The sequence below is a fragment of the Lathyrus oleraceus genome, chromosome 5 (assembly GCF_024323335.1).
Source record: "Lathyrus oleraceus cultivar Zhongwan6 chromosome 5, CAAS_Psat_ZW6_1.0, whole genome shotgun sequence".
In the NCBI taxonomy this organism is placed as follows: Eukaryota; Viridiplantae; Streptophyta; class Magnoliopsida; order Fabales; family Fabaceae; genus Lathyrus; species Lathyrus oleraceus.
In genome coordinates this window covers 584646345-584670889 of record NC_066583.1, presented here as the reverse complement: position 1 = coordinate 584670889, position 24545 = coordinate 584646345, and the positions used below count along the sequence as shown (strand labels likewise).

At 34.2% G+C, this 24545-nt stretch overlaps 1 protein-coding gene across 1 annotated transcript; it reads left to right on the top strand.

Moving 5' to 3' along the window:
* The first annotated feature begins 14291 nt into the window (after positions 1-14291).
* On the top strand, positions 14292-15839 carry LOC127086687 (E3 ubiquitin-protein ligase PUB23). Its single transcript, XM_051027482.1, has one exon. It carries the CDS (start codon positions 14522-14524, stop codon positions 15731-15733), a length of 1212 nt encoding a protein of 403 aa, XP_050883439.1. The 5' UTR covers positions 14292-14521; the 3' UTR covers positions 15734-15839.
* Positions 15840-24545: the final 8706 nt, after the last annotated feature.

Below are 24545 nucleotides of genomic sequence, written 5' to 3'. Positions count from 1 at the left end.
TGGTGAACAAAATCATTCATTACTATATCTAGCTAACAAACAAGATTGGATGAAAACCTAGGTAAAGAGTTGGTAAACATCTCTCGATCATAAACCAACACAAAGAGTTTTCAATAAAACAAAGTTTTCACCATATATTCATCATTAAAGAGTTTACAAATGAAGATCATCCCATTTACACACAAAGCTAATGATCATCTACATCTAACCTTGACAAAATGAAGAACTTAGCCACTCATTTTCATGGTGGCTTGCACAACAAGTCTCGGTTGAAGGTTGATCAACATCCAAGTCGAAGAATCGAGATTGGATGGGAATCCACCTTCTTTTTGTAGAATAATGTTAAGAGATGAAGAAAAATGGGTTTCTAGGTTACAAAATATCTCTAGAGCAATGCTGAAAATATCTAAAAAAAGTACAAAGTATGGAAGTGTAAAAGTATGGCTCCAAAAAGTAGCCCCTGCTACTTATAGTGCTGCTACTGAGTTGTCATGCTCGCTAGGCGAGCAGAATGGTTCGCCTAGCGAGCCCCTAAAATAGGCACCAGAGGCACCTGCGCCCAGAGAAATATCCTTTGCCAGATTTGCATGTTCGCTAGGCGAACAAAACCTTCTCTAGGCGAAGCCCACGCTTCAACCTTCGCTCCAGCAAGCTTAGGAGGTTTTGCTACTGGAATTGCTCGCTGGGAGCTCGCTAATGGCTCGCCTAGCGAGTGAGTGCTGGCTGCGCTTTTGACCAAGTCTGGGCCTGTTCGCTACCACCTTCGCTGGCTGCTCGCCTAGCGAGTTTGTTGATGTTTGCTACTGTAATATACTGGAGATGTTCGCTGGAAGCTCGCTGGGTGCTCGCCTAGCGAGCACTTCGCCACAGCACTCGCCTAGCGAGTAAGCTGATGAATGCATTCTTTTTCTTGGTCCCTTGCCATTTTCTTGTGCCTTCATTTTCTATTATTTCATGCCTAATTCCTGCACAATAACGCACAAATCAAAGGTACCAAGATCGTTTAACATTGTATTGCGATTCATCTAAAACAAAGGCGGTTTCGAACGCTTTAGCAACAAAAAGGAGTGAAAGATGCCCACATTTGATAGCTCAAATAAGCACTTTTGGGCATCTAACAACCGCCACCACTGGGTCCTGAACCACTTGTTCCCTGTGTCGAGTTTGAGGGACCCCAAAAAAGTCAGCAATGCGCGTCATTTGCGCTGCCAACAATTGGTTTGTTTGGGTGGTGTTTTGTATTAGAGGATTAAACACCGCCCCCATTTGTTGTGTCAACATTTGGACCATATCATGATTACTCTCGTCCATTTGTTGTCTAATTACTTGCGCAGAATTATTTGTTATTGCCGGCATGTAAAGTGGTTGTTGGTTTAGTCTACTCATGTTTCCGCCATATCCTGACCCTTGTAATGGTGAAGACATATTGGCCATAGAATCAGAATATAATACCGGCGAATTGTGTAAATTTGCCATTACCGAAGTTGGCATTCCAAATTGTTGTTCCCTACCAGACAGAGGCATGGTGAAATTTGTCACAAAAGGCCTAGAAGCATTCCCTATAGGAGGAGGTGTCCCAACAGGCATTTGTTGCGCCCTAATGGACGGACTAGGCGCATTTTGCGATATTGAAACCGCTGGTATTGACCCTGTTAACAAAGGCACAGCCTCTGACACAGGGACTGATCCCACATTTCCTCCTGTCGAAGGGATAGGGTTGGATACTGGGATGGCTTCATTTGGATTAGGATTATTTGGATTATTTGGCTGACTCGCCATTTTCCTTACTCTCGTTCTTTTAGGTCTTTCTACGTCAGATACGGCTAATTTACCGCTTCTTAGTCTCATACAACGGAGAAGAAACCTTGACTAAAGATTATTTAAGTTTTAGATTTTGCACTGGTCCCACTGGGCGTGCCAATTTGTTCGCCGTTGATTTTGGCGAACAACCTCTGGTTTTCCAAAACTTATTGAATTGGGTTACTTGCAGGATCAACCATACAAATCCTGGGACATGTGTAAATTTAAATAACTTTGTAACTCTTTATAACAACCTTTGTATCCTTTATTTGGTTTACTAAGTCTTTCATGTACGAAAGATATTGACTAAAAGTGCTTAAGTAAAAGTAAACTTAACAAGACTAAGATAAATGGCGAAAAATAAATGGCGAAGAATAAATTGCATAAAGTAAATGCAAAGGATAAATGACTGGTAAATGTAAAGGAATATTGGTAAAGAACTTTGAAATTTATAAGATAAAACTTTAAAGAAATGGTGTTTGTTCACACGTACATTTTCCAGATAAGACTCTTTTCTCTCACACGGGTACTTTGAGTATTTTGCAGGAATTTTGTACAAGTTTTCACACACCCATTCTGATAACAACTATCCTATTTATATACAAACAAAATAACTGTCACTAACGAATAAATCCTAAAACTATGACACTTGGCTCTCTGCATGACTTCCTTTCGCCAGGTGCTTCCACGCGTCTTCTGCCAAACGTTATAACTTTTTGAATTTGAATTTCCGCTTTACGTCGAAACGACACGTCTCCTCAGACTTGTCGAATTGTCGAAATATCATAACATCATCCATACTTGTCAAACGCCATGCAAACGCCATGCACCAGAAACTTTCTTTTTCTGTATTTTTCTCCCTTTTCTTGCTCCTTTTCCGGTTTTTACGCGTGGACACTCTATAATTGACAAGTACTTGAAATGAACACAAAACATGACATAAAAGTAACAAAACATGATAAAACGACACTAAATAACATGTGAATCGGGTCAAAATATACGATACATTTTCGCATTAATAAGAGGTATGGCTTTAATACCATTTGTAACACCCAAACTACTTTCAGGATTACCGACTGACCCCTCAAGCCAACACACCTCTTTTCAACATGTTTTGTCTTCACTCACACACTTTCTGTGAAACTTCCCTTAAGGTCACCCATCTAAATACTACTCTAAGTCAAGCACACTAAACTATGGAGTTCTTATTTGTCAGGCTACCGAAAAGAAGATGCATCTTGTTGGTATAGGTAGTACCGATAAATCCTTATAAGCCTTCCTTCAACCATGCGGTCTCAACCCTACACAACCTCAGGATCCCTCTCATTCTAATTTAAATTCAGAGACCACTCTCTGACCTCGAGTGTTAAATCCACTCTTTGGCCTCGGGTGTTACAACTTCCACCAGCGAAACCTCTTACTATGGTGTTTGTATTGGAGCATAAAGTTTTGTTGGCCATTTTCGGATGGAAGACGGGAGGAGTGAGAATGAAAGAGGTGTGTACCATGTTAGATTTACCGGATCCCCATGGTAGGCGCCACTATACTAGTAAAAAAGTATAGGTGTACAGGTTACCTCTACAAGGGAAACGATACTTATAGGCTTTAGTGGGTATATTACAATATATGGTGATTAGGACTTGCCCACGATAACGAGAAGCTCTGTATGGTGGTGTTTAGGATGGTTTAAAGGACTTGCTCACGTGAGGTGATTGGCTTGGTGTATGTGTTTGGGCTTTCATATAAGCGTATAGATTATGATATATGCCATTTCTTCCATTTGAGAAGAGGTATTTATAGAAGCTTTGGTCCTAGTTATTCTTTGGGAAATGTCACCTCCCACTCAGTCAATGGTATATCATTGAATCCCTATTTTCAAGGAGGGTGTGGGTCAGTTATTGACTCTGACTTCTCTCTTCCCAAGAAACATCTTATCCCACATTTCCCATGATTGGACGAGAGAAAAACATTGGGGTAAGGCGGTACCTCGCTGATGGAGACATATAATCGTCGCCCTCACCAAGTATTTTACAAATATAACACTACAAAAAGATAGTGTTTGTTGAAAAGCTAGTTGGTAAGAAAAATATACCCGAAAAAGAAAGAAGGCTCTTGTTGTAGAAGATGTAGAGGAAGATAAGGCAACAACTTAAATGACATAGTGGTGCCCTTTAACAAGAAAAGTAAGAATATTGTAAGAGAAAACAAGATGTCAGATAATGTACTGATAATACCCCTTAATAATGTCTCATTTCACTCAGAAGAAAGGGTGCTAAAGTGGAAGTTGTTGTATCATATGAGAATTTCCCCTGAGAGGGATCTATCAACAGAAGACTTAAAATTCCAGGAGTAGGGGTATTCGTAGTGCGGTTTGGGTAATTTTTACGTTAAAAGTCATCTGAACCGCAAGAGAAAAAAACCTGTGGTTTGGTTTGGTTCGGTTGGATTTTAAAAATGAAACCAAAACGAAACAAAGAAAACCAATATGGTTTGAGTTGGTTTGGTTGGTTTGGTTTTTTACAAGATTTTTTTAGATTTACATACACATATAGAGAAAAACATAGCTTTGTGATTACTCATTCATACATTACCAAATAACAACAAAACTCTTCATATTTTGACGACAACTTCTCATTTAATATACAAAAATCATATTAGACAATAGTGGAATAAAAACATAAATATTAGTATAAAATAATATCAAAAACATTATAATGAAATAGAAAAAATAAGGGAGATGAGAGATTAGAGAAAATGAAAAAGAAAGAACATAAGAGATGCGATACTAGAGAAAAAAGGTCTGATAAAAACGTAATTGTAAGAGAGGACAATAGCATAAAATAAGAAGATGAAAAAGAAAGAGTATAAGAGAAGATAGATTAAAGTATAAGAAGAGATATATACATGGCAAAGAAAATGAGAAGAAGGCACGATAAACCTTAAGTGTAAGTAGGAGAAAATCGTTTGTAATTGTAAGGCTAAGACATAATAGGTTTGGGATTTGAGTTGAATGTTGGATAAGTAAATTTTGGGATGTCACGTAATGTGGTTTGGTTTGGTTTCTCTAGCGGTAAATTCATGATCATCAAGCTATGGATAAGCTAGACATCAAATAACAAGAGTCGCAACCGCGCTTTTATTATTTCCAAGGGAAAAGGGAAAAGTACGAACAAAATCCAAAAATAAGAAGTTTTCAAATCAAAACTAATAAAATGCCATATATTACAGGTAAGGGGGGTGGACACAGAGGGAAGGTGTTAGCACCCAAAGTGTCCTAGGTACTCCTAGGGAGTCCTTTTTTTTGTGCATATGTATTTTTGTACAAAATGATGTTTACAAACAAATAGAATGGGGGGATGAGAAAAGAATTCATTAATTATATTTTTGTATTTGACAAGACTTTCAGACTTGTGCCTATGTACCAACATAAAAATGAGGGATCAAAACCTCGTAGTTCGTGGTATAAATTTCAAAGTGGATACCTTGCTTTTAACAAAATTTAAGTTTGAAAGGAACAAAGGATAAAAAAAGGTTTGAATGAGTTAGTTATTTTTGCCTTTTTGAAAATTTTAAGTCAAGTATAATTAAGTATATTTACAAGTATGATTAGGAAAATGAGTTTAAAAATGCAATGGCATAAGGTCAAAGTTTCTAACTTGCAAAATGGTCCAAGTTTAGAAAACAAGCACAAGCAAAGAAGTTTTTTTTTAAAAGGAGGGAGAGATTTTGAAATTTAAGAAATGGGGAAGAGATGAAGATACTAATCCTAAGCATAAATTTAAAAGTTGAGAGTTAAAAAGATCTGACCAATGGGCTGCAATCCAATAGACAAGAATGTCATATAGAAACCCAAATTCCCTTGGACATTAGAATCAAGCAACAAACAATGCACAAAATATCAACTTGAAGAGCAAGACATCAAATAAAGATAGCCACATCAAAGCTTAGCAACTCCATGATCTTTCTTCAAATTTGCCTATGTAGCAGACGAATTTCAAGATGCCATAAGTCATAGGTTCAAAATAACAGCTTCACAATGATCATGTTGCAAATGAACTCAAAATGGATCTCCAATGATATATTAGATGAAGTTTCAGATCATAAGCACTTGGTTACATGAAAGTTGGCATTGGCCAAGTCCTTTGCATAGGGAGTGTTGCCTAAATTCTAAGTCCAAAAGTCTCAGATCAAACCAACAGTGCACACAAGATCTTTTTTAGGGTTTTTGTTCTTATTATGTACATTAATGGTCAAAGACCACACAAGCAATCACAATATACACAAGCAACATATATCACAAAGTATGGACCAAGTGGACAAAGTGAAAATGACATTAACATAAACAATTAGAATGGTATGAATAATGGCAGATGAATAAGGCTAAAAAAATAAAGTACATTGAAGTAAATGACTTGAAATTAAATGTTAGTTGTTAATAAGTTAGAAGTTAGTATTGCTTTTGCTTTTTTTTTGTTTAAGTCATTCTTTGGAGAACACTCAACCCACTTATCACAAGCATGGATCCTTGAACTAAGACATCTTCCAAAGGAAGGAAAAAAGGCCAAGTTTCCACACAATACCATGAAAGAGGGGAGACTTACAATCTCACTAACTAGAATGATATGCCTTTTGTGTCAAAATTTAGTGCTATGTTAAACAATCGTAATTGGACTTATGTAGAAGTCACAACTATTTGAGGTCGGACATCATAATTTTGGTGTTAATGCATGTTAGAGATATAGTATAATGGACTATGCTCATGAAACATACCACACACAAATAGAATATGCAAAAGTGGTGGCCTAATCTCATCCATACTCATGTTGATTTTGCAATCAACTAGCCTTAGGATATAGAGATATCATAGGACCATGACATGAATGCATAAAGAAGGCGAATGAGATGAAGAGGTAGGGGAAGTGGATCAAACTCAAATTGGACAAAGGAGGACTTTTACCAAATTAAGATCATTCATTCATTTTGGGAGATGGAATGTACATTCCATCAATCCCCTAAATCCAATGATCTTAACCTATCAAAGTCCAATCAACCTTGATCAAGGCCCAACAACACAAGTCATACTTACAAAAATCAATCAAAAAGGCTCAACATAATTATTTGGCATTTATTCAATTTAAAAATACTAAAAATAATGCATTAATTTAAATATGGTTGGTCACATTCCTAAAACCTCATCAAAACACCAAAGAAATGGACATGAGATTTATCATAGGTCAAACAAGGTCAAAGGACCTTGGAGAAATTTTTTCAGAGTTTTTGGAAACTTAAAAGTATTTTTAAACAATTAAAATAATCATAAAATCAATTAAATCATGAAAAACATTAATAATGCTCCAAAAATAATTTTAATTCAGAATATGAAAGAGGATTTTATTTAAATTTTTTTGGTGAAACTTTCATATTTTTTGGATCAATATTAAAATTAATATGAATTAATGAAAATCAAAGGAATAAAATGAAAATCAGAAATTACAAAAAAAACGTGGACCACTTGATCTCCCTCATTAATTAAGGTGTCAGATCAAGTGGACACAAACGCGCGTTCCATGATTGCACTCAGTCAGCGCGCCACACAAGTGGTAATCCAAACCAACACTTGTGATTAAAACAATTTGAAACGGATCAATGGTTTTGAACCGTGCCACCTCACTGCCGGAGCCAAAGGTCGGTCACCTTCTCAGGCGAACCTCGCCTGGCTGGTTCAATCATCACCATGATAAAAAAAAGGACATGATCTGAAAGAGAAAATGGCGTAGAGAACGAATCTGACCTCAATTTTAACTAACTCCAAATATATAGAAAGATATGAGGAGTTGAATTTTGAGGTGTGTCAACTGAGTTGCTTCGATTTAACCTCAACGCAACTCAATCTTCTTGCCTATATTAGTAGGACTTCAGACAACCAAAGATCCAAGAGAATTGATGAGAATTGAGTGGGAATCGAAGAGAAGAAAAAATATGGAAAATACCTTCAATGATATGCAGAACTTAGTCTCTCTTGCTTCAATTCACGTTTGATCTTGCTCCAATAGCTTGCATAAGTGGTTTAGGATTGGTACAAAGCTTTGGATCCCGGAGTTTTTGAATCTCCAAACAATGAGATTCAAACTCAATTTTCAAGTGAAAATTATGAGGTTTTCCTTTGAATTGTGAGGGTTTATAGAGTGGAGGCAAAACTGACGCGCAAGGATCCTCTCAAATGAGCTCAGAGGGTCTCTATTTATAGCAAATTGAAGTGTTATTTGCACACTTGAAATTTCTTCCAAAATTGGTAATGTCATGCTCATACTTGCATGGGCGTGTACAGGCCCATGAAGCAATGCACTAAGGTCCAAATTCAACTGTGTTGAAGTCTGAATGAAGCTTGAATGGCAAGGCAAAGTGAAATGGTCATTTGAAGTTTGATTTTGCCAATTGATATAGGCCTGTTAACACCATGCGCAACCCTAGTAAACCTCATCCAAAATGAATGAATTAGGACTCTTTAGAAAGATTAGATCAAGAGGAACAACTCTTATGTTGAACATGTTTCCATTTGGAACTTGGATCATGATGAATTTTGAGGTGGAAGTTTGGAAATTTCAACATGTTGAAAAAATTTCTAAGTGTCAAGTCATATACTTCAATATTCCACCTTGCTTAATTTTTTATGTGAGCTCCAAATGAGAAAATGGTCTTCATCAAAGTTGTAGATCTTTCAAACACCTTCAAAATGGTCACCAATTAGACATTATTTGGATTTAGAATAAGAGAGTTATTCATTTTTGAAGTTGAGGAAAATCACTTATTCAATGGTATTGGTCCAAAATGACCTATAATGTATCCTCATATCACATGCTCATAAAAGTTGATTTAGCTTTCACTCTAAACATCAAAGTTGAAGTAGACATCTTGAATTTTATTTTTCAACCTTGAAATCTTTCATCTCATAAAAATTGAGCAAGTTATGGTCTTGGGAAGTTGACTTTCAAGTTAGGGTTTAAACAAAATGACCTATAATGTTTAGACATAGAAAATGACTTTCCAAGCAAAACTAGTTCTAGACCTCAACATGAAAGTTGTTTGGAATGTCATTTAGATTGACTTTTCTCTTGGAATAATTTTAGTAGGATGAAAATTGTAGGAGATAGGGTCTAGGGAGACCCAACTTTGATCAGATGAATTCATCTGGCCAACCACCATCAACCAACTCGCTAACTTGCAATTCTCTTGAATTTTTAGGCTTATGGTATATCATATATGCATAATATGATGAATTTTTAAGTGCCCCTTGAGGAATTTGATCAATTAATGAGGAAGCTTGTTGAAGAAGTTACTCAAGATACCTAGATAAACTAGGGTTTCCAATGCAAACCAACTCCAAACTCTTGAAGAAATCTTGATCAAAATAACATGCAAAGATCATTGGGACTCATATATGATTCTTAGAGACATTGTGGATCATTCCTTGGTTGTGCTCTTAGCCATGAGGGTCTTAAACCCTAGATGTGAACTTGATAGATCAATGGGCATCATGCCCTACCTACAAAAGAGTTAGACAAATGCAAAGACATATTTTTGGTATTTTGGTTAGAAAAATGATAATATACAAGTATGATACAATCACATGGTGCTTGGTGATCTCTCCCAAAACAAACCCAATGAAAGAGGGGTAAGGAGGATGCCAATGTGTGATCTCAATGCTAGTGCATATGATGAAATTGCATGAGGGATCTTAGGGTTAAAATTGGGGTCTTACAGTTTGGTTCAGTTTGCAAAATACAAACCGCAAACCAAACCGAACCGCACGATTTTGTTAAAAAATGGCTCAAACACATCCGAACCAAATGCGAGTTTTGCGATTTTGATTTGGTTTGATTTGGTTTGTGATTTTCTATTGGGCCCATTTGGTTTTGAACACCCCTAGCCAGGAGGTCATGGAGCTGCTGGAAGATGCTTAGATCATGAAATTTGTATCCAATATTGGACCATTTTATCCAAAATTTGTCAAAGAATTCATAGTGAATCTACCTAAAGGATTTAATGATGCTGGAAGTGGAGATTTCAGAAAAGTTTATGTGAGAGGAGACCGCTTTGGATTCTCCCCTATAATCATCAATGATTATCTAGGACAAGGAAAGTTGATAATTGATTATTGTGTTCTGCCTCTGAAGATCATAGCTCGGGAGATAACTGGAAATGTCAATGAGAAATGGTCGACTAATGGTATACGATCTGCTGCAAGTGTAAGTGTCAAATATGCGATACTAAACAAAATAAGAGTAGATAACTGGGCTCAAACAAATCAAAGTTCAAGTAACACTCCTTGACTTGATAGACTTTACTATAATGAAGGCACAAGAGCTGCATTCAATTTTGGTGAATATATATTTGATCAGATTTCCAAACAAGCTGAATCTTTTACTATTAAGTTTCCCATAGCCTTTCCCTCTTTTTTATTACTAGTGTGTTATTGAAACAAAAATATGATATCTTGACTTTTGAAGATGTTGTTGAAGTTCCCTCTATCCTATTAAATTTCAATTATAGTTTGTTTGCTGGGAACCATGTTCTGAACATAGTGCTCCCCAACTTTCCAGATTTTGGTATTGCTTATTTGACAATAGGTGCCAAACTGCCTGAGGTCCCTTATATGTCAGGTGCTCCAAGAGGACATTTACTGAATGAAGTGATGCATGTCTCTAAGACTCCTCATGATCTTATTATCTCATCCATAAATAGGAAAAGTAAGATTGATGACCTTATTAGGCTAATGAATCCGAAAGTATTTGAATCTTTCACTTCTCAAAGGATGCTAGGAAGGATACTGATAAGGATGCAAGTGAAGATAATATACAAGTCAGTAATGAAAGTAATGAAGAAGAGAAGTATGAATAAGTCTCATTTGGGGACTCTGAGTAATTTTTTTTATAGGTTATTGAAGTTTTTTTATTAATGGTTGTGTTCATAAAATATTTTGCAAGATTCTTTGTTCTATTCACAGAATGGTTCCATTTATCCTTTATTTGGTTGGTTCCTATTTTTGTTTTTCTAGTGCTTGTGCCCATTTTGAGTTGGATTTTCTGGTTCTTGACTACCTCTTCTCAATTTTAAAATAATAAAGGGGAGATTATGATATGATGTTATGTTGACAATATACAACTCCTATTGCTTTTTAATTTATGGTGTTCTAAATTAGATGTGTTTAGTTGTGTTTGTGCTTGTGTTAACAAGTTTTTATTAGTCTTGTTTTTTTCATTGCACTTTGAAATTTTAACGAGCATGTTAAGAAGAATGTATGTAAGATTGTGGATAACATCTTGCATGTTATATTTGCCTAAAAATTGGCCAAATTGGGAGTGCTTTTTTATTACATATGATTTACGTCATTTTATAGGCAACATGTGAAGCAAAATGTTATGACAAGTTATGAGATAGCTTATCTCTTTGAGATCAATTAAAGAAGTAACATGTTTAAGCATAATGTTCATCAGTCTATGAGGCATCCTGTCTCGCCCAGAGTAGTTTCACGTTGAGTGAGTCTCGCGTTGTTTAAGGATTTGTTTCCTTATTTAGCTAATCAATTTTTAATCATTTATACGATTTTTTGGAATAAGGAAGGTTTTCCAAAAGATCATTATGAGAAAGATTAAAATTGAGAAATTTTGATATGATAAAGAATTAATCAAATAGAATATTTTAAATCAACATAATAGGAGTGGTTGCTTGCGCTTTAAGGATGTTCGACCACGTTAAAAGACAAAAACCCTAATAGGCTTTTAAATTGGACCTTGTAACTATTTAAGAAGGAATTGTCCATTGTGAAGACTCAGACCTTGCACAATAAAGCTAGACGTGTTTCTTTATTTTGAGTCTATTTGTTGTAGTTTGTAAAACTATATTCTTGAGTGTTAATCATATGTTAAGGAGTAGAGTATTTGAGTTGTAATTTCGTTTCATCATTCTTAAACTCTTGTAACTGTACAAACACAAGGAAGAGTGTTTGAGAGAAAGTGAGTGATGTCTCATATTCTGGAGGAGTCCTGAATAGAAATTTACTGATAGTATTAGGAAAACATGCATTGAACTAGGAGAGTTCAAATTAGATCAATTTGTACTTCTGACTATTAAGAGTGAATTTCATTTTTTGGGTTAACGTCCTTAAAACATAGGTGACTTTGCATTGAACTAAATTATTAATTCTTGTGTTATTTTATTTACTGTCTTTATTTTACCGTTCACTCATTTCACTTGTCATATACATTATTACGATATTTTGTCTGACATTTTGTTAAAATTTAAAAAATAATATATAAAAAAAGTATTACCCTTTATTTAGTAGTTAACTAATTGTATAACATCTGATGGTATTATTATCTATTAAATTTTTATAATTTATCATTCATATTCATAGTATGAAATATATTCAAATAATTCTAAATTATATAGCCGATTTCTGGTTTACCCCGGTAAAAAAAAGTTGTAAATATATCCTTATTACGTGAAGATTATGTCGTTTTAGACATTGTAGACAAATGACTCAACAGAAACGTTTATATGGCGTGCTTGCCTGAATGTTTTTATTAATAATATTATGATGAAGTGGATTATTATTATTATTTTAAATGTATATATTACAAAATTATAATATAAATACGTACATTGTTTTGTAATATTATATTTAATAATATTATATTATTTTATAAATATTATTTAATATTTAATGAATTATTTATTTCTGAATTTAAATGCAAAATGTATGAATTTTTTCTAATGTTATTAAAATTAATATTGATTTGTTATTAATTTTGTTTAAACATGAATATATGTTATTTAAAAAAAAACAAAAGAAAGTTATTAAATGTGTTTAAATATGAATATAAATTTAAACGTGTTCTAAAATTATTTCTAATTTAAATGTGTTTAAAGGAAAGTTATTTTTAAAGGAAAGTTATTAAATGTGTTTTATCTCAACTAGTTTGAGATATATGAGTTTGTCACTGATGGCCAGTTGGACTTGATCAAAGGCACAAGATCATGTGAGGTTCCCTCACACTGCTTATATGATGATTATGTGTTGTAGTGGAGGTTTTTCGACTGCTATTTACCACATATGTTCACTGCTTTGGCTAACTTATAAATGCAGCAAAATCAATAATCTATGTTGTTGGTATATCTTAGACAAGGCTTAGGCACATTGTTAGTCCGCTTAATTTAATGATTGGTGGTATATCTCAAAATTTCATATTTATCTTGATGTGAACAATTATGTATTAAATCAATCCCATGACTTTAAATTGGTCTTTTATGGATAGTAAAATTGTTCTCTTTAAAATAATCGGTAGCAATGTCGAATATGAAACTTTAAAGATAATTATTTGCAACCGTAAGAATCCGGTAATCATCTAGTTTGAAATGTATTAAACCAATAAGGAAGTTTCCGATGCCATGTGATAAGGATAATCATAATTTTGTGGCACATGAATATCGAGATCAGATCGTAAAAATTGACTTATATAATAATATACTATAATTTAGTATTTTCTTGAAAGGTGATCGACATGTTTGTTCGTGGAGGAAAAGTTCGAAAAGTTATAATGCAAGCGACAGTGCACAAAATATGTAAAGCTTGTAATAATAATAACTATAATTTTATTTAATCTTAAATTTCCCTGGCTATGGCTGTGCCATGTCGAAAATAATATCACTTCGTAAAAAACACGTAATAATATGATTTGTGAGAAAAATCAAAATGGGAGAGTGATTTTAAATTTTCTCCATAGTTAGAATGGTGGTTAATAACTAACTCTTAACTTGTGTAACTAACTAGTAAGCTTCGCATAAACTTGTATATTGTATATATAACTTGCTATCTCTTATGTACAAATGAATCAACTCATTACTCACTAATAGCATGATAAATAGACTTATCCATGAATCTCATTTTGTATAAACTCAACTCTAATCTATAGCTATTATATTTATTGTTATTTAGATCAAACTATCTAAACCAGCACTCTATACTACCTAGTAGCAGATCTTGAGAATATTTTTCTGAGGTGTCAAAAATTTGTTATAAATTGATAGTCGATGTTATGGTTAATTTTATGTTTAAATAATGTTATCAATTTTATTTCCAAAATATAAACAATAAAAAAAGCATTAATGGATCTAGCCGTGAAAAGCGTGAGAAGTGTATTCAATAATGGCAAAATGCATGAGCCTCATCAGAACTTGTCGGCAACACAACACCCATGCAACAACCATTAATGTCTACGCACATATCAAATTCAACAATCTCCACCGCAATATATTATATTTTTATAAACTCGTATAAATAAATAAAAAATGCTTAAAAATTTGTACAAATCAAAGTCAAAAGCCTCTATATTAGGCTTTTTTTTTTCTACAATTTGAAACACCGACTCAACACCTTACTATTAATATTATGAAACTTAATCAATATTATCAGCCTATACTATAGTATATATACATTATACCAAAGATAAAGAAACCCACTTTTTTATACATTTTTCTCCTTCCAAAGTCTTGGAAAAGGTACTCATTAATTCACACACCATCACCATTTCTCTATTTCCGTGTGTTGACTTTCTCATTCATAACAACTTTCTATAAACTTTTACACTTTCATCAATCACATTCATCATTTTTTTTTCTGGATTTTTCTCATTAATCACATTCAAAATTTCACAATCTTTTTATGGATGAAATTGAAATCGATGTTCCTTCTCATTTTCTATGTCCAATTTCCCTCCAACTTATGAAAGATCCTGTCACTGTTTCAACAGGAATAACCTACGACAGAGACAACATAGAAAAATGGTTATTTTCATTCCAAAACAAAACATGTCCTGTCACAAAACAAACCTTATTAGAAACCGATCTTAATAACCTTACTCCAAACCACACTCTTCGCCGTTTGATTCAATCTTGGTGCACTCTTAATGCTTCTTTTGGTGTTGAGCGTATTCCAACACCAAAGTCACCCATAGATAGAACACAGATTCTTAAACTCCTCAATGAAGCAAAGAAATTTCCAGAAACAGATCTCAGTTGTCTCGTAAAGCTTCGTTCTATCGTCGTCGAAAGCGAAAGGAACAAAAAATGCTTGGAATCTGCAGGTGCAGTAGAGTTCTTAGCTTCAACCATGAAGAAGAACTCAAGTTCTCTGAGTGAAGCTGCTATTGAAGTTTTGTTTCATATAAATCCTTCTGAAGTTCGCATTAAGAATCTGATAAACAACGAAAGTATTCAATTTATTGAGTCATTGTTTCATGTGTTGAAGCTTGGGAGCTGCCAATCTAGAGGCTATGCAACAATGCTATTGAAATCGGCTTTCGAAGTATGCGACCCGATTCAATTAATCGGCGTAAAAAAGGCGATATTCGAAGAGGTAACGAGAGTGCTAGTTGATAAGATTTCACAACAAGCTACAAAAGCTGCATTGAAGTTACTTGTGGAGCTTTTACCATGGGGAAGAAACCGAATAAAAGCGGTCGAAGGCGGCGCGGTTTTAGTCCTCGTCGAGCTTCTTTTCGATGTTTCCGAAAGAAAGGTCTGTGAATTGATTTTGATAGGTTTAGATCAACTTTGTGGCTGTGCTGAAGGTCGTGCGGAGATGTTGAATCATGGAGCAGGAATTGCTATTGTGTCAAAGAAAATTTTGAGGGTTTCTCATGTTGCAAGTGATAGAGGTGTTAGAATTTTGAGTTCTATTTGTAGGTATTCTGCAAATTCTAGAGTTTTACATGAAATGTTGCAAGTTGGAGGTGTTTCAAAGTTGTGTTTGGTGCTTCAAGTTGATAGTAATTTTAAGACAAAAGAGAAGGCTAAGGAGATTCTCAAATTGCATTCTGTTGTTTGGAAGAATTCTACTTGTATTCCTGTTCCTTTGTTGTCTTCTTATCCATGATGGCAATGTGTATGATCTAATTGGGTCACAATTAATTCATTAAGTTTTTTTTTTTTGTATACATGGACATGGTGAAATTGAGTTATTTGGTTTTAGAGATTTTTGGAATTGTGATATTGTTAATCTCATGGTTTTAGGAAGAGAGAAAACCAATTCTTACTACATAAATCATCATAGATATGATGACATGCTTATTTCTGCCCATTTGACTCATGATTTATATGACCCCATATGTCAGAGTGAATCAAATTTAGCTTCAAGTTGGCTCTCCAATTACTATTCTTGGAAATTGCATCTCATCGTTGCTTGCCAACCATGCAATCTAAATACACTTATGTTGAACCTTGCAGTTTGGTAATCCTCCCTTCATGTCCTTAAACAATTAAGTATCTAGGTCTTTGAAGTTTAAATATACATAATTGCAATGCTATAATTGAGTAAGCTATTCTTTTGTGACATTTATGCAAGTGGAAATGATAGAGTGTAGAAAATATCACAAATGTTGTATTTAAAGACATTTGAGTACACATTATGAGCCCTTTTATGGATCTATGTGCTTGTAGGTATCAAACTAATGATCTTGTTGAGAAGATTTCTAATGTTTTGATAACGAGAACGCATATAATTGTAGAAAGTTAGTTGTAATAGTTTTCCAACTCTTTGGTAACAGTGACCAAACTTGAAGACATCTCAAGCCTCATCAAGTAGGAGAATCAAGATTCTATTTAAGTGCTTATATGATTGATGTATCTGGAAAAGAATCTTGAAAGCCTCATAGTTGTGAAAGAGAGAAAATGTGAAAGTTTGCATGACTGTGTATGTCTAAGTGACCAAAGTCTTGTGAAAGTAAGAGAGTAACTCCTAAGATACTGATGCAAACAGCAAGTGCACGACAATGGGAAATAGTAAAAGATATTGAACCACAAGGAGAAATATTTGAGTATCGAATTTTACTCTAACGATGTGTATCTGAAGAGATAGAAACATTAGGGATATAATGCAAACGAATAAAATTAACATAATAACAAAGCAGGACATGGGGTACATGTTAATCTATCTCGACATACCCAGTTGACTTTTCAGAATCAAATATGAGAAAACTGAGTGAGTTATAGAAAAGTAGATTAAATTGTACAACACCTACTTTCATAGCATGTGAACTCTCTTGGATGAATGATTCACCTGCTTTCTCTAGCCCGTATCATTCATTTGAGAACACGTACATTAGCATTGTTATGCGGCTTTTTCAATCAAGAGTAAGACGCCTTGTCAGTGGCACCACAACTTGGTTGTTTATCAACTGAGATCAAGTCACCTTGTTAGTGGCTCCTCGAACTCATTTATTTAGTAATTCGCTCTCGGATACCGAATCATTAACTTTTAGTATATGATCGGTATCTGAGTTACCTTTACTTTTGCAATCGACACAAATCTGTTTAAGCGCTCAAATTATAAAATAATGTTTCACTCATTTTTTTCTTTATTTATATATGGAAGATTCAATTGGTGTTTGCCATGAGATAGGTCTCACGACCCTTTGTCCTTGATAGACTACTCACTCATGCTGATATTTACCGCAATTAAAAAAATGTAGAGGACATAGCAAGCATATAATATCAAAGCAATACAATGGAAAGAGTAAACCTTAATAAAGACAATGCTTGTAATTATAAGGAAAATCTCCAATAGTGCTTGAGTGCTCTTACAGAGAAGTGGGAATTACAGCAAAATCACACACAAAGACTTAGAATAAAAGCTTTAAAGCTGAAAAATAATTTTAGAGTAATATGAAGTTAACACAAGATGATTGCTAACGGTTATTAAAGGCCTATTTATAGTGACTAAACACATTTAAAGCCCTAAATTCGTGTAAATGTCACTTAAGGTCATTAAGTATCCGAATTGGAATAGTTTTGAGGCACCAAAGATCACAAAACGTCCAAAACTTCAAGAAATTGTAACTGCTGCTGGCTGAACACGGGGTAGTGTGAGGAAACACTATATGTCTGTGTTGCTCACTCAAAATATATGGGAGATCTATGAAAAATGCTTCCCATGTAAGGGAATAAGACTAACTTGTGTTGTTCTCGAATCTGATGTACGGGTGAGGTACTTCTAGCCAAAACGGACTGTATCAACTGACACGATCAAACTGTGTTTGCCTCATGCTTTGTGTATGAGAGGATATCCTTTTTGCATGCTTCTTGATTTTTTTTGCTTTAATTTAGTCTGATATTCCTTTATTACCTGGAAACATTAAGAATAGACCAAAAGTTCATAGAAGCAGAATAAAATAAGAAAATAAAGCATAATAAAAGCACATAAAGACATACAATAAGTAGTATAAATACCACTTATCAAACTCTCCCAAACTAGAATCGTTTGTTTGTCCTCAAGCAACTCATCTCACAAATATAAAAAGATGACAAGGTAATATAGCATGCAAAGTTTATGGGAACGAAATGAATAATACTCGCACGTGAAATTAATTCCGATTGGATTTTGATCAAATCCACTTTACTAGATCAACATTATAGGCATTGTAAGGACACATACCATGTAAACATGGACCAAAATTTTCCCTCATTAGATATCGTTCCGACTATGGTTTTGTACCTAAGTCTCACTTATCGATTTTCTTCTTTTTTCCTTCTTTTAGCAACCAAATTAAGGCAATGCTATATGGATAATTGATGACTTCTCGGTAAGTGTATTGGTCGTGTCACAATAATAAAAGATCAAATTCACAAGTATTGTGTTCGAACAAGCCAACAATTGTGCAATATAAAGAATAAACAGTAAATGAGGGGTTTTCAGGTTTTAGAACGGGAAAAAAATTACGAGTTTAAAACATAAGTATTGAGACTGTTAGGTTGTGTATTAGAATCCCTTATTCCTCTCTTTTTGATGTATGATGCCTTATGTTATAATCTCACGGTGAACTAACAAAACCGTTTTAGCCGACCCCTCACGATATAACTCATTAACCACTACTCAAAGCTTTCTATCCTTAGTTTTCCAACATAAGCAAGGTTAGGCAATGCACATAATATTAATTCCACAGGCCACTACTCGGGGTCTCCTATTCCTATTTAAACAACGTAAATAGAACAGTTGCCCTAGGTCTAACACATACGCTAAGGGTCAATAATCCATATGTGTCTAATATCAGATTAACAAAGTAACTCAAATAAAAAGCATTAAGATTAAGAAACAACTTAATAAGATTATAATTCAAATGATTCATACAAAGCCAACCAACATATAATGCCGACAAGATTGAATAAGGTTAATCATCACACAACCTAACCTAAAGAAGCTTAGCTACTCATAGTCAAAATTACAATACCAATTGAATAACAATGGATAACATATAAGTTCTCTTGAAGGATTGGCCTCCAATGGCTTCCAATGCTCTTAAAATCATCGTTTGATGCTTTAAAATCGTGCTCCCAGTGCCAAATTTCGTAACCCTTATGAAAGTGCATATTTTCCCCTTTTAAAGGCGTCAGAATAGACCAGAACGCGTCAGTAAAAGGCCCAGAAATATTACCATCGCGCGTGATACCCATGCATCGCGCGCGCAATGCAGCTTTTAATGCCCTATCACGTGCGCGATGGTGGATGTGATTATTTCTGAAGCTTCACTCTTTTTTGCTCATTTTTCATTCAAAATTTTCACTAAGTCCACAATTTGCACACTTAGCTATTTTTTCCTCATTCTTTGGCCATCCCTTCTCATATTTGCTCGACTTTCACTTGTTTTACTCTAATTCTTCAACTAAATATATGCAATTACAGACTTTCAGCAATAATCATCACAAACCATATAAAGCTAATTCAATATTTTTCTTTTTATTTACAACACATGATCAAACTAGTTACTTTATTGCATATGATTCTACACAAATGTGTTTTTGTTTTATTTTTTTTTGCACTTTTTGGGTCTTACGTAAGGGTTCAACCATTGTTTGGTTGAGTAACTGGGTGAGGGTTACCCAACTTAATAGGCGTAGTTGCCTTTTACCATCATTTTTTCATCAGCTAACTAAGTATAACTTGAAAATTTAAAGTATTTCAGACTGTTTTTATAGAACTAATGAGAAAATACTTCTCAGAAATCGGAGACTATGGCACAAAACAAGTCAAATTGATATCCTTTTTTGGGAACATCTAGGTGTTCAAACAATACCTATTTTATTGTTTTTTCCTAGAGTCATAAATATAACCATTTCATCCATAAATCTCTATATACTTTCTTGCTTAATCAAATCAAAACTTTACAAAAAAACTTAAAACAACTCAAATTTTGGGAATTTTTTAAGTAGTGTATATACAGCTAGAAACACAAACAAACACACATAAAGCAGTAAAAGAAGAAGGTAACCCCAATGTTCCAAAATGAGAGAGGATAAGGTGAAGAGAAAACTTACAAAGCACCTCCCGGAGGAGGCGGAAAATGTATCATATAAGAGAATGATAAACATTATGGTCTTTTTGCCTTATTCTCTTGAGTTTTCCTTCCTTATTAAAACAAACCAAACATGCAAAATAGAACAACATAAAATCAATTAAAAGATAAGGTTTCCTCACGCATAGCTCTTTGTTTAACATCATTTGACTTGGCGGTCCGTGAGTGCAAACACTCATGGTTGTTCCTTCAAAGTTGGTCCTTAAAACTTAGTCTTAATGGTCTTAGGGATCCATGCCCACCTATCTAGCCAACTCCCATATTTACTACTCCCTTTTGTCTTTCTTTTATAGGGTGGTTCATACTTTTTGATTGGTGGAGGTGGTTTTTGTTCAATCAAGGGATTTTATTCATCATAATTTTTCTTCCTTCTATGGGGTAGTTCATACTTCATAACCGGGTGTTTTTTATTTTTCCTCAAGAGTCGGGTTTTCAGACTTGGTTTCCTCACAAGTTTCAACTTCATCAACTATGTAATAAGAAACCTCTGTATAAGGATCTTGCAGAATACTTATCATTATAAATTCAATTCTCTCATTTCTTACCTCAAGGACAACTTTCCCTTCTTAACATCAATAATTGTGCCAGTAATGCATAAGAAGGTCCTGTTAGAACAAGATTTTGGTTATGCAATTTATCTCTACGTTTTGATGATAATAAAGAATGAAACAATTTGGTACCCTAATAAATTTTCTAAGTGTGCAGGACTCTAAGGAAAACTGAATCTGATAAAACAATATCTGACATCAAACAAAGTCTAGAATAGTTGATCAAGAAATGAATGAATCATATATGACGCTGAACACAAGCATGTCCAAGAGGATTACATACAGAATCTGAAGACTATGAAGACTGTAAAATCCAAAGACTCTGATGAATGTACATTTGTAGACTCTGAAGATGCTATATCTGAAGATCAGTCAAAGAACTATTTGAAGAAGACTCAACTAACAACTATCTGAAGAATAAAAGATCTCCGAAAAGAATCTGATTTCCGCTCACTCTGATTCACGCCCAACAAATCACCAATCAAAATCAGAAACTTAACAAAGAAGTATTATGAGTATGGTATGATTTTATATATGGACAGTATTGACTATGTTCCAAAAATTCTATGGAAAGGGATAAGAAAATTAATATCATTAAGCCACATTATTGACAAGATATCACCATCAACATTCTCTCCAACGGTATCATCTCCAAGCACTATAAAAAGGCCTCACTATCATCATACCAAAATACAAAGATATCACACAAGAATTCTACTATACACTTTGAATCATATACTAAATTCTTGTCATTAAATAATTCAGTTATCACACACGAGTTGTTGCTCATAGTGTGATCATTGATCATCTGTTGTAATTCTCAATATTTGTTGTAATTCCTCAAGTGACTTGTGAAGTCTGTAGACTTGAGAGGGCTAAGAGATTGTTAAACTCTTAGACGATTATTGTAATCTTTCTAGATTATTGGATTAAGTCCTTATTGAAGGCGAAATCACCTTTGTTGGGTGGACTGGAGTAACTTTGATTTTCAAGCGAACCAGGATAAACTTACGTGTTGTTTGTTATTAAATTTGTGGTGTGTAGTGTTGCTAAAAATTTTTATTTTCACTGAAATAAATTCAAACCCCCATTTCTTGTTTTTAACTTAACATTATAGAGAGATCCAGTGTGAGAAAAAGAGCATGGCTAACACCAACGAAAGAGATAGATACAACGTTAAACCTTCAGTGTTTGATGGAGAGGAATTTGAGTATTGGAAGGAGAAAATTGAAATCTTCTTCCTAGGCTACGACGCTGACCTATGGGACATTGTTACAAATGGTTATGAACCATCCATATTTTCTCTTGATATCATCATTGCAAGAAACAAAATGAATGATGATCAGAAGCGTGACTTCAAGAATCACCACAAAGCAATAACTATTCTGTTGAATGCAATATCCTACAATAAGTACGAAAAGATCACCAACATGGAAACAACTAAAGAAATCTTTGATTCCTTAAAGATGACTCATGAAGGCAATAATCAAGTCAAAAAGACTAAGGCTCTGGCCTTAATCCAAAAATATGAAGCCTTTAGAGTGGAAGATGATGAAGTTGTTGAGGTAATGTTCTCTCGATTCCAAACTTTAGTTGCAGGACTCAAGGTTCTGGACAAAGGATACACAACAACAGATCATGTCAAAAAGATAATCAGAAGTCTTCCAAAGAAGTGGAAACTTATGGTTACTGCTTTAAAGTTATCCAATAATCTGAACAACATAAGCCTTGAAGAAATCATCATCTCCCTCAGGAGTCATGAGATAGAGCTAGAGGAAGATGAACCTCAAAAGTAAAGCAAATCAATGGCTTTGAAGTCTAGGTCAGAAAGAAGAAAGCCAAAAAGGAACAAAGTCTTTCAAGCTGAAGAAATAGACGATAATGACTCAGAGAAGGAAGATTCTGATGATGAAGAAGAATTATCTCTTCTATCCAGAAGAATCAAACAACTTTAGAGAAAAAGAAATAACAACTTCAGAAGACCTAGACAGAAGGGAGATCGTCCAGAGTCAACCTCCAGAGGCAGACCCAACAAAGAGGTAACCTACTATGAATGCAAAGAACCTGGACACTACAAAAATGAATGTCCAAAGCTCAAGAAAGACAGTTCCAGAAAAGAAGGATTCAATAAAGACTCCTTCAAATCTAAGAAGAAGGGACTCATGGCAATCTAGGATGACTCTGAATCTGACGCTTCAGAATTTGATTCTAAAGAGAAACAGGCAAATGTTGCATTCATGGCTACCACATCTGGAAATTCATCTGAACAAGAATCTGACTCTAAAGAGGTATTTTCTGACTTTTCTCGTTCTGATCTAGAATCCTGTTTATCAGAATCTCTAAGCTCTTATCAGAACCTTCGACAGAAATTCAAGATCCTAAAAAGGGTTCATGAAAAAACTGTTGAAGAGTGTGATAAGCTTGAGAAAGAAGTTTCTGAACTAAAAGAAAACAACTTTATTCTTGAAAAAGAAAATGAATTTTCAACCAAAAAATGTTTAAAACTTGAAGAAACTCTTTCTAAAGCACCATCCACTTCTGACACCATCATATACAAATATGAAAAAGCTTTTCAGAAATTTCTGAACAATGGACTTAAAAGAAGTAAAATGGTTTCTACGATTTATAGTGTTAGTCACAATAAGAAAATAGGAATTGGACATGACTCTGATGAATATGATTTGATACCTTCTATAGAAGACAAACCTAAATCTCCTTTTTCTTATCATTACACACATGCACAAACATAAAAATTTAATAATGCTAGAAAACCCAAAGTTTTCAGAAACTCTGAGAGAACTAATCATAAAGGACCCAAAAGATTATGGATACCAAAAGATATAATAGTATATGTTACAAATATATTGTGCATCATAGTTAAAACACCAATCATGGTACATGGACTCTAGATGCTCACGACACATGACGGGAAGAAAACATATGTTCCAAAGCCTGGAACTTAAAGATGTTGGCTTTGTAGGCTTTGGAGGAAATCAGAAAGGAAGAACCAGAGGATCTGGAACAGTTGGTAATGGATCTCTTCCTTCTATTTCTGATGTCTATTATGTTGAAGGATTAATGCATAACTTGTTATGCATAATTCAATTAAGTAATAACGATTATGATATAATCTTTAATAAAAAATGTGCAAAGCTATTAATCGGAAAAATGGCACAATCCTTTTCACTGGTAAGAGGAAGAACAACATTTACAAAATTAAGCTTTCAGATCTAAAAGATTAAAATGTAAAATATTTAATGTCTATAAATGAAGAGTAATGGGTGTGGCATAGACGATTGGGTCACATTAGCATGAGGAGGATTTCTCAGGTAAATAAACTTGAGTTAGTCAGAGGCCTATCTAAGTTAAAGTTTTCTTCAGATGCTCTTTGTGAGGCATGTCAGAAAGGAAAATTTTCTAAAATAACTTTCAAAAATAAAATTTTGTTTCTACCTCTAAGCCTCTGCAACTTCTATATATTAACTTGTTTGGACCTATTAAGATAGCGTCAGTCAATGGTAAGAAGTAAGGACTTGTCATTGTTGATGATTATAGTCGTTGAACATGGGTAAAATTCTTAAGACACGAGAATGAGTCAGATTTTGTGTTCATTAGTTTCTATTTTAAAGTGCAAAATGAATTTGACTCTAAAATCATCAGAGTCGGAAGTGATCATGGTTACAAATTTGAAAACAAACTTTTTGAAGAGCTTTTTGAATCTAATGGAATATCCCATGATTTATCATATCCTAGAACTCCACAACAAAATGGAGTTATAGAAAGGAAGAATATG